This window comes from Phoxinus phoxinus, assembly GCF_949152265.1.
Source record: "Phoxinus phoxinus genome assembly, chromosome: 16".
Lineage (NCBI taxonomy): Eukaryota > Metazoa > Chordata > Actinopteri > Cypriniformes > Leuciscidae > Phoxinus > Phoxinus phoxinus.
In genome coordinates this window covers 4,683,462-4,702,260 of record NC_136891.1, presented here as the reverse complement: position 1 = coordinate 4,702,260, position 18,799 = coordinate 4,683,462, and the positions used below count along the sequence as shown (strand labels likewise).

Below are 18,799 nucleotides of genomic sequence, written 5' to 3'. Positions count from 1 at the left end.
AAAACCCAACAAAAGACATCATGGAAATGCTTTCTGGAGACTACAATGATCTGCGTTATCTCTACGAGGCATTTCTAGACAGAACAAGCTGACTTTTTTGTATTTATACATGGTAAAATGAGAGTACTAGACGCTTGTTCTCTCAAGTTACGACAAAAATGGACTGAAATACAGTGTTTTGAATCACATTTGCCCAAAGTGAATTATTATTATCATCAAACAACAATCCAATAACTTCAAACGTCTCTAAATGGCAGGATGTTTTCCTTTAAGATCGGTATCTGAGCATTAGCTAAAGCAGAAGTTTACTATAACCTGTGGGCCATAAGCATATTTCAACATCAACTGTGATATAACCAATCAGGTTTGAATCTGAATTTAAACTGCAAAAAATAAAACTGTCTTTCAGGTAATGAGTTGGTTGACTTGCTTTTCAACATGTCAGCCTAAAAGTTCAAAGAAATGAGCAACCCTCAAATATCAAGTAGTCTAATGTGCTAGTTTGATTAGAGAAACCAAAAAAAAGTTTCCTTTTCCGGGTTGAAATGTGATCTGTATAAACTCTACCCTCCAGCGAGGGCCGATGTGATTAATCAAATTCGTACAAAAATCCTCGGTTTCGAAGCACATCTCTGTGAGCACCAGAGTCCTGTTTACTTCAGATCTGAAACAGGATTATAAAACAGCACACGTAGTGGAGTTGTACAGCAATCCAAGTGTGAACTCTCCGATTGCACCAGAATAGGATTCTGGGAGCACCATGTGACCAGCTTTTATGACATCACACAGATGGGCCACTTTCCCAGAATCCCGAGCAGGGAGCACTGAATGTATCAGACTATCAAAAACCAGAACGGTAGAAACACAATGCTAGTCAGCCTGTAGATGAGCACGTGCGCTGATCCGTACGCAGCTCAGCACGACACACCGCAAGAGCCTGATTCAGAATCCACACTTTTTTTTGTTCATTTATTTTGTCAATATTTGAAATCCTAAAAGTTTAAATTACAATTTGAATCCAATTTGGCCTTAGACTTAAAGACATTATATTTGATAAAAAAAGATATTGACTTTCTTTTTATCACTTTATATAGTAGAATTTACTAAACATTTTAACTTATGGCTATTTAAATTAAGCGTGCAACTACACTACCATTCAAAAGTTTGAAGGAAGTAAGGCTTCATTTGGTAAAAAAAAAAAAAAAAACTAATATTGATTATTTCGATTTTACTCAAGTGGTAAATGGTCCAACTCATAAACAGGGCCACACATATCTTTTATGCTGATGACACACAGATTTATTTGCCCCTAAAGAAAAATGACGAAAAGGGCCTAAGCTCATTATCAGCATGCTTGTCTGATTATTTTTCTTAATTTTTTTGCATCTAAACAAGAGCAAAACTGAGGTCAATGTTTTTGTTATTGGCCAACTACTATTGCTTTTATTGTGCTGTATAAATAAAAGTTTACTGATTGATTGATAATATTGTGAAAAATTATTACAATTGAAAAAGAACTGTTTTCTATTTGAATGTTTTAAAATGTGATTTATTCCTGAATTGTCAGCATCATTACTCCAGTCTTCAGTGTCACATGATCCTTCAGAAATCATTGATTTGCTGCTCAAGAAACATTTCTGATTATGCCGAGTTATGCTGCTTCATATTTTTATTATTTTAAATAGAATCTTTTGTAACATTATAAACGTCTTTACTGTCAATGTTCACCTACTAAATGCATCGTTGCTGAATAAAAGTATTAATTTACTTTAAAAAAAAAAAACTTACTGACCCCAAACTTTTGAACAGTAGTGTTTGTTAAAAATTGCATGAAGCATTCTGTTCACACTGAAACCACAGTGCAAGAAAATTAAGTTCCACATAAGAAAGTGTCTCAGTTGGACGATGAAAATGTAATTTTTTACTTTCAAAAAGCATGCGACTGCGGTGTGAGCGTAGCCGAGCTGACCCGGGAGAGAGTGAGAACGAAGCACCGTGAAGCTGCACCATGGACTTCCTGCACCGAAACACATGCAGGAGCTAAAACTACACAACATCCCTGATACCTGACCGAACACACACAAACACTGGACACAGTAAGAGTGGTGGTGTCGGGGAAACACGTGCCGAGCGATCTGGCAGAATCGGATGCAAATAATCCCATGCGGAAGTTCAGCTTCTGTCTGCTGGCGGAATATTGCATCAGACACGACAGAAAAACAGCAAATAAACTTCTTTCACAAAAGGAGTGAGAAAGTGTCATCTTTACGGTACTCACCCTTGTGTCATTTCAAATCTGTACGACTTTCTTTCTTCGGTGAGTAATATCATTTTGAACTATCCTTCAACATGAATGTGTCTGAGTGTGTAACAGCTCTCAGCATGCATGTGTGTGTGTGTGTGTGTGTGTGTCTCACTGTATGTGCCCTATAGGCTCCAGCAGAAAGGCATCATACGGGACTGTGTGCTGCGTTTGTATTGCTGAGAGAGAGACACCGAGAGAGAGAGAGAGAGAGAGAGCACCATAGTCGAGTTAGTGGAGTTGTGTGTGAATAGTTACTATAGTTTAGTAGTACCATATTAAGAGTGTAATCTGTAAACAGTGTATTGTTGATTCTTCAAGCACCTCTTCTCTCTCACAGGAAAAGTGTGTGTTTGTGCGTGAAAATGATGTTTGTGTAGATGTTACACGTGTCCTAACCAGGCATGATACGATAAAGCGTCAACTTTGAAAATGTAAAAAAAAATCCGCCTGATTTCTATACATGTACTGGTAGAAATAATAGGCAGCACTGATTAATCAATCTCATGTAAATATGTCTGAGGTCAAATTTCATCCAAAAATCAAAAATTGTATTAAAGTTTTTTTTATAACATATCCCCCCAAAATCTGGATGTTTAACTCTTTTTTGTCAAATAATTCTTATTCTCAATGGTGACTCTTATTAGTGAGTAACTTAAAAAAATGCTTTATATATATATATATATATATATATATATATATATATATATATATTGCATTACAATAATGAAATGTGGGGAAATTGTTTTGGAAATAATGCATTCGAAAAAAAGACATTTATACCGGTAATCAAATTTGGGAGGGAGTGGGATGTTTAATTGTCATAAAAATCATCATGCCGTATATAATTTCTATTTTTTTGAATGCATGACCTGCACATATTTTCCGTGAGATATATAAAACATCAAATATGTATCACTGCAGCATTTGGCTTCCAGTGAGGACAGAACAATGACTCGACGCTTGAAAGTTGCCACATCCTTCCTGGTTAGTTCACGCTGCAACACCAGACTAGGACTCGACCGGTTCAAGCATTCAGAGAGCGTCTCCTCCTGTTTCACACTCGATAACCAGCGGTTTGTGCTCTATATTTTCACGCTCGGACAAACATACACTTTCAAACTCACTCACATTTAGTCTCTGTCAGTTGTGTGCGAGAGAGAAAGAGTTGTCACAGTTGAAACATGACAAACAAACTTCGAAATGAAAACGTCGGACAACAAAAATGATGTTTTCAAATAAATATGTGAAGTGTGGCTGTCTAGTGGGTTGAATATTAATCTTAGGATAGCACCAGCCATTCACAGGCCACGAGCAAACATGAGGAACACAAGAAGGTGGCGCTTGTTGGAAAGGAAAGGAAGAAGAGAGACGTCACGGCGCCATCATGACGTGTGGTGGGCGGAGCTTCAGAAACAGGCGAAGTATTCCTTCAGCGGAGCGAAGAGGTGGCGAATCACAGGCACGCTCCACGACCTTCCCAGAAGCCTTTGCCGGGCGAGCCGACTCATGTTGGACACGTCAGTGTAATGGACAGGGAAGCCGAACACTCTGTAATGCACAAAGCAGGGGATTTTACCATCAAATTAAGCCTGTTTTTAGGACTAATCACATTTTTTTTAATTTAATGACTTTTAATTAGATATTATTTCATAATCATATAATTTATTTATTATTATTTTAAGGCAATTAAGCACATTTTTGCATTATTATTATTATGCCATTCATTCATTATTAAATTATTCATTATTTAAATTACTCAAATTATTTCTCATTGAAAATGTAATAGTTGTTGTTGTTATTATTGTAATATTTGCATTTCATTTTTTTAACATTAACAACAAATAAAAGAAAGTACAACAATGCTTAAATTATTTATGAATATTTTATAAATGTAAAGTTTTTTTCAGGATTCTTCGATAAATAGAATGTTTAAAAGAAACATTTATTTGAAACTGAAATCTTTTTAACGTTATAAATATCTTTACTGTCACTTTTAATCTATCTAATGTGTCCTTGCTGAAGAAAGTTATTTCTTCAAAAAAAAAAAAACATACATGTACAGTGACTCCAAAATGCACACTTACACAAGACTTAATTTTTTTACTACTATTATTATTACTACCATCATCATTATATTTGATATGAATTTTATTATTAAATTACTAATTATTTAAATGATTAAATCTACTAAAATTCTAAAAAATTTAAATTAAAATTCCACATTATCAATGATAAAGTTATACAGTAGTTTTTTTTGTTAGTATTGTTACATTTTTATTATTTTTTTATTAACTTCAACAAATAAAAGACAGTACTTTTAAGTACTCTACAATTTAAAAGGATGGATATGAGAGTTTAGGAGAAGTGTCATGAAAATAATGTCACCCTGTAAAAAAAAATCCTAATTGAAATATGCTTTATTTTCTACTTTCTTTTTTTCCTTTCGACTTTGGGATGCAATAATATTGTAAGCGCAGGTCATGTGACGGCCCTCACCTCTCCATCTCTGTGCACCACAGGATATCCTCTTTATTGTTCATATAGACGGGGTAGTGCTGGTCTTTTCCTTGCTTTATCGAGTTGGAACGGGTCGTGATGGTTCGCACTTTGCCGAACTGAAAAACAAAGCCAGTACAAGAGTAAATCACTTCCCTGTTGGCCAGCCAAACCTAGTGTCACGTAGCAGGTCAACTGTCATGGGCCAAGAGCAACCCACTAACAGGAGAAGAGAATGACTTCTCCCAAGGTTTTGTCTTCATTCTGTCGCCTGATGCGAGTTTGGGATCCTTGCCACTGTCGCCTCTGGCTTGCTTAGTTGGGGACACTTAATATTCAACAGTATTATTGATCTGACTGTACTGACGCTGCTGTATGAGAACTGAACTGAGCTGGACGATGACATGTTTTCTGCAGAACTGCTTTATACATTATGCACTCGAAAAATTAGAAAATCATGCAAAAGTTCAGTAATTCAACTTAAAAGGTGCAGCTAATATATTATATAGACTCATTACATGCAAAGTGAGATATTTCAAGCCTTTATTTGTTATAAGTTTGATGATTATGGCCAAAGTCCTTTTAGGCAAGTCGTGCCACTCGGCCGCCATCTTGGCAACGCCTCCGGGCAGCTATTTGGGACTAACAAGACCAGGCTCCTATCTAAATGAATGGGCAGAGAGTCAGAACTGTACTTTCACTGGTCACCGGGACATAAAAACTGCATGTATAGAAACAGCAGTAAAATATGATAAAAATCGCTGAAAAAGTTTGATGACTTTGCCCCAAATTAAGGTTTAAAACGCCTTTTTCCCCACAGGTTAAACTTTTACTACGCATGCGCAAGGGTTCACGACACCAACAGGCAAAACCTCAACTGTGCGTCAGTGGAACCAGACGATAGGCTTAAATATTTCCCGGCTTGACTGTTAAAAGCAGATGATTGGCTTTCCAGCGGGAGGGGCGGGACATGTGCATACAACCGCCATCTTTGCCGTCACGGGTTTTCCTTATATAGTTGGATTGAGGATTGAGGAAGTGGCATGTCTCTTATATAAATTGTCTCTGTTATGGCTTACAGTTTATGAAAACCCCAAATTCAAAATTAGAATATTGTGAAAAAGTTTTCATAAGCTGTAAGCCATAATCATCAAAATTATAACAAAAAAAGGCATGAAATATCTCACTTTGCATGTAATGAGTCTATATAATATATTAGTTTCACCTTTTAAGTTGAAATACTGAACTTTAGCACGATATTCACATTTTTCGAGTTTCACTGTAGATGAAATGAGCTGATTTAATATTTGATGATCTTCGAAATGAAGCTGAATTAACACTGAACGGACGTCAGCTGAACAACGACACTGTCTTCTTCTAGAGCTGCTTTTCAGCCGAAATGAGCTGGGATGTTTCCTGTTATCTCTGTGAAGCTGCTTTGATGCAATCTGTATTGTATAAAGCGCTATATAAATAAAGGTGACTTGACTTGGCTATATTAAAACAAACAGTCACACACACTCACCTTAGCTGTGCGTCCATGTTCCAGACAGTCTTGCAGGTCGAGTTTATCATTTATCATGGCAGTCAGTGGCCTGAGAGAGAGAGAGAGTTTGTTCTCATATTCATTTTCATTTAAACACCACCAATAACCGCTAATCTCACTCATACTGTAGATGTACCGGTTCATTCCAGGCAAGTTTCCCCAGAAGTATCGAGCTCTGTGTGCGGCCGACACCTCCTTAGCGTCGATCATTACTGGATTACACTGGAAACACAGAGAGAGAGAGATATATTATATGAGGAATTTCAGAAAAGTACATGCATTCTTTACAACATGATTCGGTCAATGAGAGTTTCATTCAACAGTTTTCACAGGCCTTCAATATGTTTTTGAAAGTGTCTTCTGCTCACCAAGGCTGCATTTATTTGATCACAAACACAATAAAAACAGCAATATTGTGAAATATTATTACAATTTAAAATAACAGTGTGAATATATTTTATTCCTGAAGCATCATTACGCCAGTCTTCAGTGTCACATGATCCTTCAGAGATCATTTTAATATGATGATTTGCTGCTCAAGAAACATTTCTGATTATTATCAATGTTGAAAATAGTTATAAATACTGTGACTCCAAAATTAATTTGGATACTTGCCTAAATGTAAAAAAACAAAAAAATGTTGATTAAAAAACAATTTTGTTAACTGAATTTATTTAAGTTAATAAATAATTTAAAAAGTAATAATTTTAAAATAATTTAGTCACATGATCATGGAGTTGTCTGTGTGATTAAAACTAAATTGTGAATTGATTAAAACAATTGATTTAAAAACACTTTTGTCAATAGGAAATAAAATAATTATCAATATTAGTTGCCTGAATGTAACCACAATTGTAGATTAAATTAAGTGTTTTTAACTACTATGAACTAACATTTAAATGAGCTGTTTGATACAATGCACTTATATTGTACACACACGTTTTTAAATTGCATGTGATTAAAGAATTTCTGTACCGGTAATTACATGTGTAATCAAGACTGTTGATTCTCCCTTTCACATCGAGCCATACCATAAAACCTGTCCCTAAACACACATCCCACGTCAATACAAATAAGTCAGTTACAATAGATTACAAACAATAGATTAATGTTGAAAATTAAGATTAAAAAGTATTGATTATGTACATAAAGACTGTTACATGCACAACCACAAGAGGGCAGCGCTGATGAATAGGACACATGATTAACTAACTTTAGGTATGAATGTATATGTGTGTGTGTGTGTGTGTGTGTGTGTGTGTGTGTGTGTGTGTGTGTGTGTGTGTGTGTGTGTGAACACACCTCCAGAAAGCGTGAAATGTCTCTTTTGTCACTGACTCCCATGGCAACGACATTTTCAAACAGCCAGAAGAACGGTCGGTCGTCTCCGTTTTTGGGTCGCGCTTCGTGAAGCAGCCGGTAGAACTCAAAAAACAGACGCCCAGTGCCCTCTGCACAACACACACACAGACAAACACTTACTACAACACAAATGCATCAATACACACTTGAGCTGCACGGTTCTGGATAAATACAGAGCAGATCACGGTTCTCCCAGGATTCTGAATAGAAAACTAAACAAAACATAATTTACTAGAGGTTCTGACAAAATGTTAATTGCTGCAGTCTATTGAATTTTTTTTTTTAATTAATTTGAATTAATTATTTTTATTTTTAAATTGGTTTAAGTGAATCATTCAATGACAATCTTTATTTGAAGCATCAAGTTGCTTTCAAAAAAGTCACCTTTTGAAAGCAACTTCAAATAAATATAGTCTCAATTTACATTGTAACACCAGTAGTCAAGTGACTGTTAAAAAATAGATTTTATTTGATTTAATCGCTGCCGTAAACATCAGTGTTTATGACCGAACTATAACCTTTTATCCTACTTCTGTGATCATTTGAATTATTGTAAGACAGAAAAAATGATACTATGTGGCTGAAAAGACTGTTTGTGAAGCTGTTTCATACCTATGAATGCTCAACCGCAGATTTGAACGTTTGCTGTGATCATACTTGTCAAAGGTTTAATAGACATGCTGTGTGCTGTGTTTGGTCTGTTTTGTATTTCGTTTGTAATCTATATTGTACTCGGTGCGGAATGCTGATGATGTCTGATGTACAGCACCTTGGTCAACAATTGTTGCTTTTAGTGGTGCTATATAAATAAATCTGAGTTGAGTTGAGACATAGCCAAATCATAGTCATTTAGGAATAAGATCACTCACACACACACACACACACACACACACACACACACACACACACACACACACACACACACACACACACACACACACACACACACAAATATTGTGGTTTTGATGCAGGAAATGCATCTCAAACTGGAAGTCGTACCGAACAGGCCTTTCCTGGCAGGGTTGACGATGGACAGATCGTTACAGGGACTTCCACCGATCACAAGATCAAAAGGCCCCCACTCCTGAATCTACAGAGACACGGGACGGCAAACAGAGAGGGACATCAGAAGTGCGTCCAGGAGAAAAGACAGAGAGACAGAGAGGAAGATACATGCTCACATGCTTGCGTGTGACGTTCCTGACATCGCCCACATACATGATCCGCCCCTGGTGTCGCACAATCCCCACCGTGATGGAGTCTTCACACACCTCTGACGCCACATACCGCTCCACCTGAATACCCAGATCCTTCAGCACCAGCAGCCCTGACAGCAAAAACACACATATTCACACTAACACATGTGCTTGATTAAACCAACGGATGGCTCACTGAAAATTATAAGAAAAAGTGCAATGTTGTTATAGTTTTTTTTATACGTTGTTAATTGACTTTAAATTTCACTTCGTATTTACATAGATGACTCTAGAAGGTCTTCGGGTGTGATCTCACCTGTAGCGATGCCATCAAATAAAGAGAGCACTCTGATTGGCTGCCTCTTCTCTGCTGCTACTGGAGAATACAACCTCATTGGTTCCTGAGAGGGGGGAGATGAACAGATTTTGTTTTTTTAACTTCCATTAGTGTAAAGTCATTTAAAAAACACTGTAGTCAGTAATATTATCCATTTGAATGAATGAAGAGAACAAAACTTGAACTAAATTGAGCTGAATAATGACACCGTCGTCTTCTGTAGAGCGGCCTTACAGATGAATCAAACTCGTTTCATATTTGATTCATTTTGGCAAAAGAACTGACTCGCGCTGAATAATGACACAACTCTCTTTTTAGAGCTTGAATTTGTCTCATATCTGATGAAGTTTGCATCATTGATTCTGATATTTTCCTGTTTATCAACAGTAAAGCTGATTTGAAACAATCTGTTTTGTATAAGGGTGCTTTCACATCTGTAGTTCGGTTCATTTGGTCCGGACCAAGGGCGAAACATTATACTTTGTAGCATTTTTCAGGCGTTTTGGTTCCTTTTCACACCACACTGATTGCTCTGGAACGAATCAGTTGATGAGTTGATGAAACGAACCAAAATGCAGTCACGTGACAACATCCACATCACTCGTTGGCCAGATGTGTCTTGAACGACACAATTTCCATAACTGCTCTTCGATTGGTCAGAATTAACGTGCAGGAAAATTCCAACAGAATCTGAAACTAAAAGTGGAAACTGTCAAAAAAACATTAGTCCTCATCCCATAATGCACAGCGCAGCTGACTACGGCAGCTGGTTTAGCCCAAAAATGCGCAGTTCTTTGGCAGTTGGGTCTGTTCGAGGTCGGATTACGTCGGATTTACGGTTACGAACCGCTTCAGAGTTCGTTTGAAAGTGTACCGAGACCACCTCTCTAAGGAGGCCTCGGTACGCTTGTTTGGTCCGCTTTTGGTGCGCACCCGAGTGCGACTGCTGCATTCACACCTGCCCAAACCAACCGCACCACGGGGGACAACGAACTCCAGTGCGATTTAACCGAACTAAACGAGGCAGGTGTGAAAGCACCCTAAGCCACTATAAAAATAAAGGTGACGTGACTTATTTTATATGATGTCAAAGTTGTCAAACTGCTCCAAACTAGATGAACTCACGAAGTCCTGGTCGTGGTTGTTGGCGAAGAACAGCTGCAGTCGTTTGGACCAGTCGTCTCTGCGCCTCAGGAGCCCGGACACGTTCCTGCTGCAGCACACGTAGCAGTTCCAGGGGTCTTCGCGGATAGCGACCTGTGCCGAACCGGCCCCGACCAGCAGATCCACACACTCCACACAGAAACACCTACACACACACACAACATCGATTCAGAGATCTCTCTCAGGCTACGTCTACATTAATCCCGATACATTTGATAACACATTTTTCTCGTTTTAAAGGTGCATTGTGTAATATTGAGGAGGATCTATTGACAGAAATGCAAAATCATATACATAACTATGTTTTCAGTGGTGTATGAAGACCTTACTTAAGAATTAGTTCACAGACAAAGTTTTTGCACTACCCTCCTTTAATGTTCACAGAATTAAATGTGACATTTGAAGTGAGTTTGGTCTTATTTTCCTCATTTTTTGTAATGCCTTTGAATAATATGGGGGACATGAATCGCAATATATCGCAGAATTGAATCGTAGCCCAAATATCGCAATACTATCGAATCGTCACATTTTTGCTAATTCCCACCCCTACCCCATACACACCTGCAGCAGTTGTTGTTCCCGCACATGAGCACTTCTCTTCCTCCACAGCAGATGGTGCAGTACGACTGATAACCGTCATCGTCGTACTGATACGCACACTCCAGGAAACAGTTCTGCAGGGGAACAGAAAACCACCTCAGAACCAATCAGAAGTCAGAATGGGCTTGATTGACAGGTGGAAATGTGTGCATGTGTACCTTGCAGCTCTGGCACATGGCTCCCATAAACAGAGGATGTTCAAGAGATACGTTCTGACTTCCACAGGAAATACAGATATCTGCACACAAAAAGACCATGTATATATAGTATCCCACAATGCAATGTGCTCAACTTGACTTTCTGTTTCTAATATGATAAATAAACCAGAAGTAATATCAACCAGGATTTCTTTCCTGACTGATTTCCAAAAGTTAAGATATTTTATTACATTTCTTAACTTTTGGAAATGCATATATTCACACTCATGCATATATTTGTAATGGAAATATTGACCACTACTCCCGAAAGGAGGTTTGTGGTATCTAAATGCAGTTCTAATGTCCTAATACTGGTGGTTTACTGCATACTCATGAATATACATAGTACGTACTTCTAGCACACAAACTGGAACTCACGCCTTGTGAAGATTCTTTGCATAGAGAATTATTTTGATGTAGAAGCAAAGTATTGATGATGTCCAAATCTATGCTAAACAGTATGTAATGTTTCAAGTGAGTTTTGTTTAAAAAAAAAAGAGCAAACATCCAGGGGTCAAAGGTCACATTCAACAGCAAACTCACCTTCGATATTGCGACACTTCTGCCTGACTTCATACACGAGTCTCTCTGAGGAAAACAAAACATGCGTTAACAGTCGCTGCTGAATGTGAAGACAGTTTGCTTTGGGACATGTGTGTGTTTGTGATACCTCGGGTTCCTTCATCTATAATCTCTTTGATTTTGGGTTTCTCAACACTGTTCTTCCTGGGTTTCTTGGCAGGGGGCGGAGCTGAGTACGCAGCAGCCTCAGGCTCCACCCACATCTCTGGATACACCTCAGTATACGGGTTCCGCTCCGCTAGAGCACACACACACACACACACACACACACACACACACACACACACACACACAAACACACACAAACACACACACACAGAAATGCAACTGTCTCTAATATCTCAATTGTTTCTATAAGATCGAAATGAAGTCTTTTTGCTTCTCAGATGTTTGTACTGAGAATGTCACCAGTAATTCAGAAGAGCTACCGGTATCCAAAATATTATTTGAGCAGTAAAATAGAGGATCAATCAAAATAAAATGTAAATAAAATTTAATTCATATTTTTTTACATATTTTTATTTATTTTTATAAATATAACTAAATATAATAAATAATAAAATAATTTAATCAAAATAAAATAAACATTAATTTAAATAAAACATAATAAATAATATAACAAAAAACACAATAATAAATCAAAATAAAATAAATATCATTAATTAAAATAAAACAATAAATAATATGACAAAAAAACAATAATAATTTAATCAAAATAAAATAAATATAATTAAAATAAAACAATAAATACAATAAAATTAGGACTGTTAACGCATGCTATTAATTCAAAATCCTTGACGCGTTAAAGTCATTTAATGCAAATAAATGACTGAAGCATAATTACTGAAGCATGTGAAATTGCGTGATTAATGTAATTTATAATCACAGTTAGATTAGATTAGTTTAAAGATAAAGATAAATGGTGTATAACTCCAACGATAAGTGTGCGATTAATCGCAACAAAAGCGGTGTGATTAATCGCAATAAATAATTTTTTTAATCTATTGACAGCCCTTAATAAAATGTAATAAATAATAAAAACAATAATACATTTATAAAAATTTAATAAATGCCATTTATAAAAATAAAAATAAATAAAAATTAAATAAATTACATTATATTGATATGTATAACTTAAATATTAAATAATATTTGATAAATGGTGTGTGCTTAACTCCACAATAAGTGTGCGATTAATCACAAAAAAAATAATCTATTGACAGCCCTAAATAAAATCAATAATAAATTCAGACAGATAAAATAGAAGTCATTGATTAAAATAATTATTTTTATACATATTTTTTAAAATAATAATAATAAATTACATTATATTGATATGTATAACTTAAATAATAATACTTCTAGTAGTAATGAATTATTATGATAAATAATAAACAATAATAAACTATAAATAAATGTCATTAGCTGGTACCTGGTGGCGGCTCCAGGCCTTTGGCACCGGAGGGGAGGAACCCAGCACTGGCCCATTCAATCATCTGCCGAGTCTGCAGTTCCACACTCTTCCCCGAGTCCGAGTCGTCCGTGGACACACACACAGGGAACGGTTTACCTGCACGCGTACTCGCCGTCTGTGCAGATCCACACAAACAGCATGAGCAAATACACACATGCTGGTCTATTTACATCCATGAAAACTATGGGCCCTATTTTACCGTTCTGAAACACAAGTATCAAACGCGAAACGCAAGTATCTTTGTGGGCAGATCCCGGCGCTGTTGCTATTATACCGGCGGGATAAAAGACTCTTGCGCCCGACACAAATCTAAAATGTGTTGGTCTGAAGTGGCTTCATTACACATAGCTGTGGTTTGGGCGTAACGTGAAATAAACCAATCAGAGCGTCATCTCACATTCCCTTTAAGAGCAGGCGCGCTTGTTCCATGGCGGATCGCTATTATAACGGCGGATTTGCCGGCACACGCAACTTACATGATGGAACGGTGATTTCGCAGACTTCAGAATTAAGTTTCCTGGTTCTTGATGGATAACCCACTTTGTCAGGTGTCCTTATATACCGATGTGTCTCGCCACTATTGATCAAACAGGTTTGATCCGTCATTACTACAATTAGCCTGAATAATTTGGCTAAATGTGTAATCTAGATTTCTGCCTATTTTTCACATCTTCATGGACACCACAATGATTTCCCTCGTGTGGTAATATTTTTCCTTGTAATTATTTATGGTTTGCAAAAATATGAACTGCTGCGTCTGTGTAGATGAGAGAAGCAAAGTGTATGGCGTTGTGCACACGCTACATTATGGCCAAGCATGCGCCCTTAAAATAGCATCTGAATAACGCGCCACTAAATTTAGACTAGGTTTCTCCTGGTCTGTGGCGGAATTGTTTTCTAGAACTGCAAAATAGCGCCAGGGAACGTTTGCGCCGGAACACGTCCCTAATTTACCGACGTGCGCCTGTGGAGGGAAAAGTCTGCTGTGCGCGGGTGCAAAGTAAGAATGATACATGCGTCGGCATACAAAGTCAATTGCGCTGCGTGCAAGGAAGGGCCCTATATGTGTAAGATCCAGTTTAGTCAAAGACATTAGCGTCACTATCAGTTAGTAAACCAGGGCAATAACACACATGTTGGAGAAATATGAATGACTCACCTGTAAAACTTCATGGATGGCTTTTCTGTACATGGGCTGTTTGTTGTAGGTGGGCTGATGATAAGATGAGCAAAACTTACTCAAGGGCAACAGCTTTTCCACACACACCTGAGAGAGAGAGGGACGTTCACTATAATGTCTGTTATCGGCACTCATGAAGGATCCTGATTGGGCGACTGACTCACCACTGAGAATTTGCCATCTCCAAACCACATGACCCAGCGGGTTCCTTCGGCGGCCCGACTGCGGCTCGTCATCCACCATGACACGATCCGCCCGGGCCACCAGGAGAATCCCCGTAACTTCCCCCAGATCAGCTCTCCGATCCCGAAGCCACGGCCGTCCTGAGAAACATCAGCTTCAGTTTAACCTCACACACTGCGGGTCAAATATTACTCAGTCTGGGGCTGGAAGGCTAGCCTGGTTCTACCAGACTCTCGTGCATTTCATTTGTCTGGCCTCTCTCCATTGACAAGCGTTAACTTCCTTGAAGACGGGTACTCTGTTGAAGTTTAACACTATTGGATCTGCCCAGAGTCACTCTGGATCTGCCGTAACCAATCGCTAACGTCGTGACGTATGACGACTCAAACTAGCGCACAACCTCAACGTCATCGTTCTCAGCCACTCCCTCTGTTCGCTGATTGGACCGGTAAAAAATTGACCGGAGAAAACCCAAGAATACACCAAAATTTCAGTATTGTTTTATTTAATATTCATTTACTAATAATTAGTTTTTTTTTTAAACAATATTTGTTTATAGCAAATTTTTCATAAGCCACATTCCCAGTTTTTGACCCATTCAATATGACTATAAAATAATAATAAATATAATTTTTATTGTGATTACTATTATTATAATTTTTTACTAGTTTTAGGTTTTACTAGTTTAATTTTAATAATTTGTAATACTAAATATTAAAGAAAATAAGATATGATCTGTAAAAATAATCAGAGCTAATTTATTTATATTGATATGCATAACTTATAATAATAGTTGTAGTAGTAATTCATTATAATGATAAATAATAATAAACTAAAATTATTAAATAAAAAATATTAAATAAAGGAAAAAATTATATGTAATAATACTATTGTACTTTTTGTACTAATAAGCAATAAGTCCTCAAACAGATGCAGAATCAACATAAATGAAGTATAATTTCAATAATATTTGTTTAATGGCAACTTTTTCATAAGCCACAATCCCAGTGTTTTTGACCCATTTAATATGACTATAAATACGACAATTTTTTGGGGGGATTACTATTAAATAAAAATATTACTAATTAAGGAATAATTTGCAATAATACTAAATATTAAAGAAAATAATATATAATCTGTAATAATAATATTGTACTCTTTATTTATATTAATCACAATAAATTCTCAAATGAACGTAGAAACAACATAAATTATATTAATAGCATAATTTTAACCAAAATTTGAGATGCAAAAATTATCCTGATAAATGCATGAAAAACATTTGCGTTTTTTAACATTTAATTTCATGTCAGATTTCAACAGTTTATCTTGCATATCTAATAAAACTAAACTAAAAACCTTTAATTGTTTTTAAAGTCAGTCAATACCAGAGTACCTTATTCAAAGTGCTGTAAACAACCAATGAAGAGCGAGTGTTATTTTTAAGAGTGATGTCAGGGACGTGCAGAGAGTTCCTCAGGGGCAGGGGCTCAAATATAAAATGGGGCATATATATATATATATATATATATATATATATATATATATATATATATATGTGTGTGCTTTGCATCACAGAAATAAATTATATTTTTTCAAAGTATATTAAATAAGAAAACCATTATTTTAAATTGTAGTTTTTTTTTCTGTATTTTTATCAGATAAATGCAGACTTAAAGCGCATAAGGTACTTTTTAAAAAAAAATAGTAATGTGTGTGTGCAAAAATGTTAAAATAATAAAGTCACCATTTCGCGTGTTGTTGTCAGGCAGCCTACACTTCACATAATAGGCCTGCAGTAGGCCTGGGCTTCATTTAACAAACTATGATAGTTTCATAATGGTAAACGGTGTATCAATATAGACTAAGTACAAGTGACTTGAATACTATACTTACCATTAATGCTACTTTTGGTGCTGGTTTGTAGTCAATTAACATCCATTAGGTCAACGACGGAGATTCAGATCACTTCAATGTAAATTCGTCTGTCCATGTAATTTTCAAATGATTTATTTATAAATGACCGTCCAATGATATTTGAACTTCTTGTGCCAGATGACGATTGGTCGGTGTATTATGCATGACAAACAGGCTTCAGCGAATTAAGTAATATTTTAAAATATATGTTATGTGGATTTTTAATTGAATCGACACGCAACCTTTTATTATATAAAATTAATTTTTATATATTTTTTTTTGCCGTCGAGCCATAACGTTACTCATGAAAGACGCTCGAGAGCATCGGTTCCCAAGCAGACTGTGTGGGATACCTACGTGTACACTAGTACATTTTCATTTTAAAACGCATAACTTTTGCTACGGTTATGCCTGCCGCCCACACACTACTCCGGAGTTTTAGACCCTCGAAAATGGAGACCGTCAGTCAAGACCGAAGCAAGACACGCACAACTTGACGCAAGTGACGCAACCCATAGCAACGCGTTATAGCAACGACACCTCAGACGGACAGAAACGTAAAAATAAACGGGAATTTAGGCTACTTTAGTCTTGTACACATTGTCATGTAAATTATAAGCAAATGCATTTTGTTTTATTGACCTCAATATTATCAACGATATTTGTTTGAGAAGGGCACTTTTGATTAATTTTGAAAAAGGGCAGGGGCTCGAGCACCCAAAGCCCCCCCCTCTGCACGTGCCTGGTGAGGACAGATATTCACCTCGTACTCCAGATCCATCTCTGAGGATCTCGCCATCACCTTGTTGCCGCAGGCGACAGGAGGCGGCTCAGGCGTCATGGCAACCGTTGGGGAGGCGGGGTCAGTGTGCTGCTGCTGAGGTGTGGGCGTGGATGGGAGGTTGATGACTGGCTCCTCCTCCTCCTTCTGAGAACTCACTGCTGATTGGTCGTCCATTGTGTCACTCATGGTGATCACTGGCTGGGTCTTCTCCTCCTTAAAGACACGGAAACAACAAACACATGCGGTCAAAACAAGGTGAAACACAGACACAAAGGATTTATACTCATATTGCTAGCAAATGAAAAGCAGGCACGTTTTTATGTAAACTTCTACACTACATTGTATGTGTGTGTGTGTGTTTCGGTAAATATTGATTTGAAATCACTGTGGAAATGTAGCCTACAGGTTTTTACTGTCATGTGAGGACAAACTCTCAGCTAACAGGAGACAAGATGTCTCTGTGTGTGTATTCGACTCCAGAATTACTGGCACCCTGGAAATAAATGCTTGTTTACATGGACTGTAGAAATACAACCGTTTAGACAGTTCATAGAACTGCTTCATTTACACTTCAATTCACATGCATGATGATTCTGAGTAAAATATGCATCTTCATAATCTTTGTTTCTATAGTCTTTTATTGCAAAACCATGTCGAGTTACACTGACATTCAAAAGTTTGGGTCTGTAAAATGTAATGTTTTTTTAAAGTAGTCTTCTGCTCACCAAGCCTGCATTATTAAAAAATAAAGTAAAAACAGTATTTTCTCTTTGAATATATTGTAAAATGTAATTTATTCCTGTGATCAAAGCTGAATTTTCAGCATCATTCCTCCAGTCTTCAGTGTCACATGATCCTTTACAAAAGACTAGTTGTGCATTTAGAGTGCATGCTTTCACTGCGTGATATAGTCTATTAAAATGCATTTTAAATGCCCTCAATTTAAGGGGCGGGATTAATCAATTTCACACGAAGAGTGCCGTTTTTTCTCCAAATATCAGCATGATTACAAATGTGATATAGATTTTATACAACAGATCAATAAACAAGAAGTGATTTACATTTTAGACACAATATTGCCTGTTTTTGCCATCGAAAATAGTGCCAAACATACTAAAAGCCACAGGACTGTATTATATCTCTGAGCCACAGCTGTGTTTCGCTACTGAATGAACAAATCGTTTGAATGAATGATTCAATGACTCACTCATTAAGACAGTCAAATGCTTCATTCCTGAATGAATCAGGTGTTTGAATGAATCGGTTGAAGCTCAATGACTCACTCAATAACAGTGACTTGCTGCCACCTACTGGCGGTTTAAATTTCACATTTAAAATATCTTTTAAAAATAATTTCAAAATATCAATATTGAACATTTTATGATTAAAACATGAACCCATTATTTATGCATTTGTAACTGCAGGTTAAATGCATTAATGTGCTGCATTAAACGCAGTAAATCAGATGCAGCTTGT

The 18,799-nt window shown here is 36.8% G+C and overlaps 1 protein-coding gene across 3 annotated transcripts in view; it reads right to left on the bottom strand.

Moving 5' to 3' along the window:
- Positions 1–3,168: 3,168 nt before the first annotated feature.
- dnmt3aa (DNA (cytosine-5-)-methyltransferase 3 alpha a) overlaps positions 3,169–18,799 on the bottom strand; it is a 48,393-nt gene continuing 32,762 nt past the window's right edge. For all 3 annotated transcript variants that reach the window (XM_079584636.1, XM_079584634.1, XM_079584635.1), the window contains 17 exons: positions 17,303–17,536; positions 14,604–14,762; positions 14,419–14,526; positions 13,218–13,374; positions 11,874–12,023; positions 11,747–11,791; positions 11,165–11,244; positions 10,968–11,080; positions 10,368–10,551; positions 9,222–9,306; positions 8,891–9,036; positions 8,709–8,799; positions 7,650–7,798; positions 6,484–6,569; positions 6,327–6,396; positions 4,802–4,920; positions 3,169–3,853 (listed from right to left, as the gene is read on the bottom strand). In XM_079584636.1, coding sequence (XP_079440762.1) covers positions 3,712–3,853; positions 4,802–4,920; positions 6,327–6,396; positions 6,484–6,569; positions 7,650–7,798; positions 8,709–8,799; positions 8,891–9,036; positions 9,222–9,306; positions 10,368–10,551; positions 10,968–11,080; positions 11,165–11,244; positions 11,747–11,791; positions 11,874–12,023; positions 13,218–13,374; positions 14,419–14,526; positions 14,604–14,762; positions 17,303–17,536 — 2,118 coding nt within the window. In that variant the 3' untranslated portion in view covers positions 3,169–3,711. The remainder of the gene's footprint in view (positions 3,854–4,801; positions 4,921–6,326; positions 6,397–6,483; positions 6,570–7,649; positions 7,799–8,708; positions 8,800–8,890; positions 9,037–9,221; positions 9,307–10,367; positions 10,552–10,967; positions 11,081–11,164; positions 11,245–11,746; positions 11,792–11,873; positions 12,024–13,217; positions 13,375–14,418; positions 14,527–14,603; positions 14,763–17,302; positions 17,537–18,799) is intronic.